Source organism: Galeopterus variegatus, unplaced genomic scaffold (genome assembly GCF_000696425.1).
Source record: "Galeopterus variegatus unplaced genomic scaffold, G_variegatus-3.0.2 Scaffold1866, whole genome shotgun sequence".
In the NCBI taxonomy this organism is placed as follows: Eukaryota; Metazoa; Chordata; class Mammalia; order Dermoptera; family Cynocephalidae; genus Galeopterus; species Galeopterus variegatus.
Window position 1 is genome coordinate 135,829 of NW_007727977.1, and position 10,608 is coordinate 146,436.

Sequence of the window (10,608 nt, forward strand, 5' to 3'; positions counted from 1 at the left end):
AGGGAGCGCCGCCGCACTTCCCAAGCGGCGCACTATAGCAGTGCGCCACCGGGCCGGCCCATCTGTTTTAAATCTGACATTCACTTATTGCTTTTTATGTAATTCTTGTTTTAAACATTACCTTTTTAACTTAGCAAAAAATATTTAGTGAAAGCAATTGATGGTACTTTATTTTGTCACTTTGTGTTTTTACATTTAGGTTTATTACGTTCTTCTGTTAAAAGAAATTGCTTAGAGAATGCTTCTGAGGAGCCAACTTTGTCCTTAACCAGCTCTTTTGGGACAATTCTGGAGAAATGTTCCAATAATAAAAGCAGTTTTTCTAATAATACAGTAACATCTCAGGATCTTGATTGTAAAGAAACAAAAATTAATAAGGAAAAACTGAAGTCACTTATAACCCCAGAAACTGATGTTCCTTCATGTCTGCAGAAAAGACAGTATGAATGTGATCCAAAAAGCCACAGAACTTCAGATATAAAGGAAAAGGTCTTGGCTGCAGAATGTCACCCTGCAGTACAACATTCAGAAGTGGAATGTAGTGGTATTCACTTTCAATCCCAGAAAAGCTTTTTATATGACCACGATAATAAACCCCTCCTTATTTTAACTCCTAGTTCCAAGGATCCTTCATCAAACTCAGCTGTGGTTTCTAAAGGAAAAGATTCATACACATTGTCAGAGAAACTAAAATATAAAAATTGTGAAGCTAGTTTTGAATTAATCAAAAATATTCACACGGAAAATAATCAAGAAATATGTGTTTTAAGTGAAAATTCTAAAAAAGCTGAGCCGTTGCCACCCAAAAAACATATAACAGTAGCATCACCTTCAAGGAATGTACAATTTAACCAAAATACAAATCTAACAGTAATCCAAAAAGACCAAGAAGAGACTACTTTAATGTCAAAAATAACTGTCAGTCCAAACTCTGAAGAACTTTTTCCAGACAATGAAAATAATTTTGTCTTTCAAAGAAGTAATGAAAGGAATAATCCTGTTTTAGGAAATACTAAGGAACTTCATGAAGCAGAACTCAGTTGTGTAAAAGAACCCAATCTCAAGAACTCTGCTATGGTATATACAGATGTAGGTGACAAACAAGCAGCCCAAGTGTTTATTACAAAAGATTCTGACTCATCAAATATAGTCCGTGATTTTTTAGAGGAGAATAGAAATAGTGTAAAGGAACATCTAAAAATGACTCTAAGTCAAGATTTAAAATCAGACATGTCCTTGGATATAGATATGAAAACAAGCAGAAATAATGATTACATGGCCAAACGGGCAGGACTCTTAGATCCAATTTCAAGTCACAGTTTTGGAGGTAGCTTCAGAACAGCTTCTAATAAAGAAATAAAACTCTCTGAACATAATATGAAGAAAAGCAAAATGCTCTTCAAAGATATTGAAGAACAGTATCCTACTAGTTTAACTTGTATTGAAACTGTAAATACCCTATCGATAGATAATCAAAAGAAACTAAGCAAACCTTACTCATTTGATTCACAGTCAGTTAGCACTGTATCTCTGTGTGTCCAGAATGGTGCATTTGTTTCTGATGGTGATAATACTCACACAACTCCTCAGATATTATCTTTAAAGGGAGATTTTAATTCAAACCATAATTTAACACCTAGCCAAAAGGCAGAAATTACAGAACTTTCTACTATACTGGAAGAATCAGGAAGTCAGTTTGAATTTACACAGTTCAGAAAACCAAGGCACATGATACAAAATGATACTTTTAAAGCACTTGGAAACCAGACGACTGTCTTAAATACCACTTCTGGGGACTGGAAAGATGAGCTTCATCTCACAGTGAATGCCCCATCTGCCAGTAAGGTAGATAGGAAGAAATGTGAAGGTGCATTTCGAGTTGAACGAAAGTTTGCTTGCTTGTTGAAAAACAACTCTAACAAAAGTGCTCCTAGTTATTTAACAGATGAAAATGAAGTGGAGTTTAGAGGCTTTTATTCTGCTCGTGGCACAAAACTGAATGTTTCTGGTGAAGCTCTGGAAAAGGCTGTGAAACTGTTCAGTGACATTGAAAATATTAGTGAAGAAACTTTGGCAGAAGTAGATCCAAGAAGCTTCTCTTCAAGTAAATGTCATGATTCTGTTGTTTCCATGTTTAGAATAGAAAATCGTAGCAATGATAAAAATTTAAATGAAAAAAATAGTAAATGCCAACTAATTTTGGAGAATAATACTGAAATGACGACTGGCATTTTTGTTGAAGAAAATACTGAACATTACAAGAGAAATACAGAAAGTGAAGATAACAAATGTACTGGTGCCAGTAGAAACACTTGTGACTTAGAAGAATCTGATGGCAATGATTCAAGTAAAAATGATACAGTTTCTGCTCATAAAGATGAAAATGACTTGCCGTGTACAGATGAGCACAGCGTGTATCTTAAATTATCTGGCCAGTTTATGAAGGAGGGAAACACTCAAGTTAAAGAAAGTTTGTCAGACTTAACTTGTTTGGAAGTTATGAAAGCTGAGGAAACATGTCATGTTAATACTTCAAATAAAGAACAGTTAACTGCTAGTAAGATGGAGCAAAACATAAAAGATTTTGAGATTTTTGGTATGTCTTTTCAGACTGCAGGTGGGAAAAATATCAGAGTCTCCAAAGAGTCATTAAATAAAGTTGTAAATGTCTTTGATCAAAAAACGGAAGAATTGAATAACTTTTCTTTGAATTCTAAATTACTTGGTGACATAAAAAAGAACAAAATGGACATTTCAAGTCATGAGGAAACAGACATAGTTAAGAACAAAATATTGAAAGAAAGTATCCCAAGCGAGAGTACTCTCCAGCAACAACCAGAATGTGAAATTGAAAAGATCAACGAACCTGCCCTGATGTGTTTTCATACAGCTAGTGGGAAAAAAGTAAAAATTGCAAAGGAATCTTTGGACAAAGTGAAATATCTTTTTGATGAAAAACAAGATACTAATAAAATCACCAGTTTTAATCATCAAGGGGCAGAGACCCTAAAGGACAGAGAGAGCTGTAAAGAAGGGCTTGAGTTAGCATGTGAGACTGTTAAGATAGCAGCTGTCTCAAAGTGTGAAGAAGTGCAGGATTCTCTAGATGACAATGAGAAAAGCCTTATTTCTAATGAGACTGTGGAACTACCCAGGCTCTTAAGTGATAATTTAAATAGACAAACCCAAAATTTCAAAACATCAGATAGTATCTCTTTTAAAGTTAAAGTACATGAAAATGTCAAAAAAGAAACAGCTAGAAGTCCTACAATTTGTTACACAGATCAATCTCCTTATTCAGCCATTGAAAATTCAGCTTTAGCATTTTACACAGGACATGGTAGAAAAATTTCTGTGAGTAAGGCTTCATTGTTAGAAGCAAAAGAATGGCTTAGAGAAGGTGAATTGGATGACCAACTGGAAAAAGTAAATATTGCCAAGGTTACGTGTGTAAAGGAATACCCTGAGGATTACATAGGAAATCCTTCGTTTGAAAATAGTTCAAACAGTATCATTACTGAAAATGACAATTATCCCTCTGAAAAACAAGATTCAACTTACTTAAGTAACAGTAGCTTTTCTAACAGCTATTTATGTTATTCTGATGAGATAAATGATGATTCAGGATATTTCTCAAAAAATAAAATTGATTCTGGTATTGAGCCAGTAGTGAAGAATGATGACCAAAAATACACTAGTTTTTCTGAAGTAATGTCCCCTGTAAGAGAGGCAAACACATACCCACAAACTGTAAATGAAGATATTTGTGTTCAAAAACTTGTGACTAACTCTTCACCATACAAAAATAAAAATGAAGCCATTAGGTTGGCCATATCTGATTCAAATAATTTTGAGGTAGGACCACCTGCATTCAGTACAGCCAGTGGTAAAATAGTCTGTGTTTCACACGAAACAGTAAAAAAAGTAAAAGAGATATTTACGGACAACTGCAGTAAGGTTATTAAGCAAAACATGGAGAGTGAATCAGGCACTTGCCAAATGAACATGGTGGCAGGTTATTGTAAGGCATTTGGTGATTCAGTGGATATTTTTCCTAACTCTGTAGATGATGAGAAATGTAAGGTTTTTGCTGACATTCAAAGTGAACAGATTTTACAGCATAACCAAAGTATGTCTGGACTGGAGAAAGTTTCTGAAATACCACCTAATGTTAGTTTGAAAACTTCGGATATATGTGAACTTAACATAGGGAGGTTTCCGAAGTCAGTCTCTTCTACAAATGCTTCTGGGATTTTTAGCACAGCAAGTGGAAAATCTGTAAAAGTATCAGATACTTCATTACAAAAGGCAAGACAAGTGTTTTCTGAGATAGAAAATAGTTCCAAGCAACTCTGTTCCAAAGTACCATTTAAAAGTAATGAACATTCAGATCAGTTCACAAGAGAAGAAAATGCTGTGATACATACCCGCCAAAATTTACTATCACTGCAAAAAGGTTTTTCGCATAACGTAAATTCATCTGCTTTCTCTGGATTTAATACAGCAAGTGGAAAACAGGTTTCAATTTCAGAATGTGCCATTCACAAAGTTAAGGGAATGTTAGAGGAGTTTGATTTAATCAGAACTGAACACAGTCTTCGGCATTCACCTGTATCTAGACAATATGTATCAAAAATACTTCCTCTTCCTTGTGTTTATACGAGAACCTCAGAATACTCCAGAAACTCTAAAATGGAAAAAGCCTACAATAAAGAATTTAGATTATCAAATAGCTATAATATCGAAAGTGATTCTTCAGAAAATAATCACTCTATTAAAACGTCTCCATGTCTCTCTCAGCAAGACAAACAACAGTTGGTATTGGGGACCAAAGTATCACTTGTTGAGAATGTTCATCTTTTCAAAAAAGAACAAGCTTTACCTAAAAACATAAAAATTGAAATTGGTAAAACTGAAACTTTTTCTAATGTTCCTGTGGAAACAAATATAGAAGTTTGTTCTACTTACTCCGAAGATCCAGAAAACTATTTTGAAACAGAAGCAGTAGAGATTGCCAAAGCTTTTATGGAAGATGGTGAGCTGACAGATTCTGAACCACCAAGTCATGCCAAGCACTCTCTTTTTACATGCCCAGAAAATGAGAAAACGGTTTTGTTAAGTTCAAGGATTGAAAAAAGAAGAGGAAATGCCCTTATCTCAGTTGGTAAGTGTTTATTTTTAAGTTTTGGTTTGCCAGTCACTATTTTCAAAGTGTTAATAGTCCTGATATGCTAGCATTTAGAGTATTGTAAGCTAAGTATAATTTTTCAGGTTTTTAGTGTAGTGTGGGGGTAGTGTGATTTGACTCCTGATATTTCTGAGTCTTTGTACCAAGAAATCATGTTTTGAGGGTCTCAATGTATTTTTAGAAATTATTAATATAGTTATAATTGAGAAATTACTGTTAAAAGTTTGAGTTGCAGTAGAAAAGTTGAAATTCTTCATAACAAAGTCTACGTAACACTAACTTATAAACTTTTTACATATACAAGGGTCCTTCAAAAAGTTTGTAGAAAGATTCATATTATCTTAATTCTGTTTTTCCATGGACTTTTTGAAGGACCCTCATAGCGGAGGTTCAGACTCTGGCTCTTACAAACTTTAAAAATTGGTTTCTAGTTATACCACTTATTTGGTAGTATAACTGCTAACTTAGTTATACTACTTACTTCTCTGAGCCTTAGTTTCCTTATCTATAAAATTCAAATAATACCTCCAACAGGGTACTTATGACGATAAAATAAAAATTGTGGGGCCGGCCCGTGGCTCACTCGGTAGAGTGCGGTGCTGGTAACACCAGGGCCGCGGGTTCGGATCCTATATAGGGATGGCCGGTTTGCTCACTGGCTGAGCGTGGTGCTGACAACACCAAGCCAAGGGTTGAGATCTCCTTACCGGTCATCTTTTAAAAAAATAAAAAAATAAAAATAAAAATAAAAAATAAAGTTAGGAATGTTATATTAAAATCATTTTTCAATTGTATGTGTATATATATATATAAATTTTTTTTACTTTAAAGAGTTTTATTGTTCTCTCTAAGGGATTAATGCCAGGCAATGAATGGTCCCCATGGCCCCCACCCCTGGGGGACAGACTGACAGAACAGTGCAAGACAGGCATGGCCCTCCAGTCCAGGTGAACTTTTAACCCTTGAAGCCCACTCACTCAAGCAAAAACCGAGCAGTCCTGGCCCTTGGGAAAACAGACACGTGGGCCAGGCACAGGACTCCAATCCTCCAATGGCTCTGTGGGGACCGGGTCTGTGGGCCATCATAAGTAGGTTATATTTTTGTAATATTGTGAAATATACATTTGGTCTTTGTCCCCATCTCAGGGCATACAACTTCTTAAGTCTTTGGAATCTCCAAAGTGATGTGTCTTTTTGAATGCTAATGAGTTGACTGATGGCTGGCAGCTCCTAGGTAGCTTCAGGATGTGGGCTGGTCACAGCAAAGACCAAGGCAGAATTGTTGGAGTGAGCAGGACTGAAGCCATGTTGGGACCTAAAGCTGCCTGGGCTGCGGAGGGGGGGAGGATTTTTAAAAGGACAGTTTTTTTCTTTCCAATTTTTTTATTTATTTATTTTTTTCAAGATGACCGGTAAGGGGATCTCAACCCTTGGCTTGGTGTTGTCAGCACCACGCTCAGCCAGTGAGCATGGCTGGCAGCTCCTAGGTAGCTTCAGGATGTGGGCTGGTCACAGCAAAGACCAAGGCAGAATTGTTGGAGTGAGCAGGACTGAAGCCATGTTGGGACCTAAAGCTGCCTGGGCTGCGGAGGGGGGGAGGATTTTAAAAAGGACAGTTTTTTTCTTTCCACTCTTGCGTCCCATACCCTGACTTTCTTATCTCGCTCGCTAAGTAGGAAAACAAGGCCGAGAAACTAATTAGTACTTTGCAAAGCTAACAGTTCTTCTTTGAGACTTGTAGAGTTTTGAGAAATGATCAAGGCCAAATGACGGAAGCTGACTTTGGGCACCAGCCAAGTACACTGGCGCAAATCAAAATCTTGCAAGGTTCTGAGATAACAGTGAAGATGAGAACAGAAACCACATGAGGCCTTGGCAAGACCTTATACCCGACCCATGGAAATAGACCCCTCATAACTCACATCTCCTGCTCTCCTGCTTTTCACCTCCCACATTCCATTCCCTNAAAATAAAATAAAATAAAAATAAAAATTGTGTATCTAAAGCACTTAAAAATGAACCTAACCCATAATAGAGCAGAGAGCATTCAATAAGGGTTGGCTTCCTTTTTTTCATTTAGTAAATATTCTAAAAACAGTTACCATTAGCAAATAGTCTCCTGATCTTAATGCTATTTGGACTTTATTCTAACTTCGCTTTTAAATGTGTATCTAACAACTTAGTTCAGGCATTAGGTTAATTGGATGTGTGCGGAGTTTTTTCCCTGTTAGCGTCTCTGACTAGGAATAATCTTAAATAATTGAATCTATTGATTAGTTAAAATTAAAGTAAATGCCAAAACTAACTCTTCAGCTTTTGAGTGGATGATCTTAAATAACTAGCTCCATTTAAAAACCTATAGATTCATAGATTATTTGAATTATCAGAAGTCTTCTTGTTCAATTCCTTCATATTATAAAGACACAGAAGCCGATCAGTTCATTCTACCACTTGGTGCCTTTTGCCCTTAAGTTGTGCTGGTGGAATACAGATTTACTTAATCAAGTGTTATCCAGGTCACATTCTATATAGAGTTTACTTTATAGGCAAAGTAGTAAGGTTATAATACTTAGACTATTTGCTGTCCTTTCACACAAAATTCTGAAGTGCATATGCTTAAAGATGGTCATAATTCTTTTGTGGAAAACTGAAGTGTGTTGGCCTTCTGCCTAGAAAAAAAAAATCAGATCTCTAAATTTTCTCAACAGTGTTACTATTTAATTTTCCTCACTTCTGTTATATATGTAAGTATATAGCTTAATCAGTGTCTTGCTATCCGAACAGTACAGGTACTTGTTAAACAAACCACTTTAGAAATGATCTAACACCTGATAAGTCCTTGCATGGACATTTTTACTTATTAAATCTTACAAATTCATTCCCTGTAATAAAGCATCAAAAAAGCAAAGTGCCTGTTATCATAAATTATCCCAGCATGACATGGAAATGTATAACTTGAGTTTTGGTTTAATAGTACCCTCTTAGCCTCTGTAGAATTTTTAAATAAGACGTGTTACTAATATTTTAATTGTAACTTGATCGTTTAAAAAATCTACTCCTACTCACAGATTGCAATTCAAGGACCTGTATAATAAATTCCTTTTTGAGTTTAGTACTCCTCCCAAAAAAAGTTTATTTGAAGAAATTTTGTTTTTCCTTATTGCCAGTAAACCTAGAGTTACATTCAGTGCTAGTATATTAAAAAGTAGCTTATCTGTGGTATCTGGTAACATCTGTTTATCCCAAGATCCTATTAAATAGTGTTTTTTTAAATGGTCAAAAAAAATTTAAAAATAATGGAAATGAAATTTATATGGAAAAATGAATTTTCTCTTTCACAGTAAAATGGTTGCTATTTAAATTATAATTATTATATATTTTTTGTTTAACATATTGTAAGAGTCAGTACTTTAGTTTTTAAAAATGATTTTTTTCTCTTTCACAGTAAAATGGTTGCTATTTAAATTATAATTATTATATATTTTTTGTTTAACGTATTGTAAGAGTCAGTACTTTAGTTTTTAAAAATGATTTTTAAAAAAATGTGTGGAAATGTTTTTTAGGAGAACCCCCAATCAAAAGAAACTTGTTAAATGAATTTGACAGGATAATAGAAAATCAAGAAAAATCCTTAAAGTCTTCAAAAAGCACTCCAGATGGTAAGATTTGCTTTTTAGTCTTATCTTTTCCCCCTCTATTAGAAAAGATTTTACAGTGTGGTTTAATTGTTAAACTCATAACTTACCTTGTTTAAGTGGCCTTTTCATAAAACGTACTATGATGCTGAGGTTCTCTGTAATTGGCAAGTGTGAAATGGTTATAAAATAATGACTTTTTAATTTTAAAAAGCTATAAGAATTTAGTAAAAAAATAAATTTTTTTAGACCTAGTATAATAATTTGAAGCTTGAGTTCTAGAGTCCAGTCACGCTTTTGACTACCACCATTTCACCAAAATCAGTCTTTCCTAAATAACACAATGATCTCTGTGTGGCCAGATCCAGTGGGTATTTCTCTGTCCTCATTTAACATCGCACACTTGGGCACTCCTCCCGCCTTGAAGCACAATTGATCACTCCTCTCCAGACCACCACATTCTCTTGGTTCTCCTCCTACATGGCCACTCTTTCTCAGTCTCCTTTACTGGTTCTTCCTTATTCTTTCCTCACTCTAAACAGAAGCACCCAGAGCCCTGTTCTTAATTTAAACTTCAGTGGCCACCAGAGTTCTATCTGCAGCCTTAGCCTTTCCCTGAACTTCAGACTCATTTGCCAACTTAATACATCTCTGCTTGGATTGCTGCTATGCATCTCAAAGTTAATATGGCCAGTGCTGAACACCTGATTTCATCTCTGCCCCAAACTTGGTCTTTCCATTGTGTTTTCTTTCTCAATAAGGGGCAATGCCATTCTACCACTTGATCACATCAAACCCTTAATGTTATGTTTTACTTTTTTGTTTCCTTTTACTCTACACCCAACCCACCAACCGGTTCTGTAGGTTCTACCTTCAAAAATATAGCAAGAATGTGATCATTTCTTCTCACCTCTACCCCTATCACCCTCATACAAGTCACTATCTTAGCTTTTGTCTGATCTCCCTACTTTTGCTGCCTTTTCTCCTTTTCCAGGCTGTTCTCAACATTGCAGCCAGAATCATATTTCTGACACAATGGTCAGATTATGTTACTTGGCTGCTTAAAACTCTCCATGGCATCTATCTCATTTAGGCTGGAAGCCAAAGTTCTTAGCATGGAATGCTCAAAAATAAACAAACATGTAACTGTTGCTTGCTATATATTTGGTTTCTGAGTTTGGATAGGAAAAGTTCAGATAGTGAGAGATAATTACATTAAAATATGGAGGCTTAGTTTTGAAACACCTGAGTGAATCCCACAAGAAGTACGAACACTTTGGAATTTCCTAACTCATCTCCCATTTAAGGATAGAAATTTGAAAGTTATCTTAAAGACAGGATAATTTCAGTGTCTAGAAAACTGCATTTATTTCTGGTTTTTTTCTACTGAAGCCCTAAGGTTTGTGCACAAGAATTCTGAACAGGGTTGAAAACTGAAAGCACGATTACTCTTCTTTATGAAAAGTATAAGTAATTTCTAGGATAATTTTTACCGTACTGTATTACTTGATAAGCTATATTTAGTACTTGTGTACAGTGTAACTCCTCTCTAGGTATTGAAAGAATAGTGTTAGACAGTATTACACAAATTTTGTCTGTGTAAAACATTTGGTTTTGACACAGTCCTAGGGAAAAGTGAGTGGAAGAACATGTACTTAATCCTAACAGTGCTACTGTTGCATAGACATTATTATTTTTTTTTTTTTCCTTTTTGTCTTTTTTACTGACCGGTAACGGGATCGCAACCCTCGGTGTCGCGCCCGTACCTCGCTCAGCCAGTGAGCG

The 10,608-nt window shown here is 35.4% G+C and overlaps 1 protein-coding gene across 1 annotated transcript in view; it reads left to right on the top strand.

The window, feature by feature from the left end:
• BRCA2 (breast cancer 2, early onset) overlaps positions 1-10,608 on the top strand; it is an 82,817-nt gene that overhangs the window by 25,768 nt on the left and 46,441 nt on the right. The window contains exons 10-11 of the mRNA XM_008579365.1: positions 200-5,164; positions 8,752-8,847. Coding sequence (XP_008577587.1) covers positions 200-5,164; positions 8,752-8,847 — 5,061 coding nt within the window. The remainder of the gene's footprint in view (positions 1-199; positions 5,165-8,751; positions 8,848-10,608) is intronic.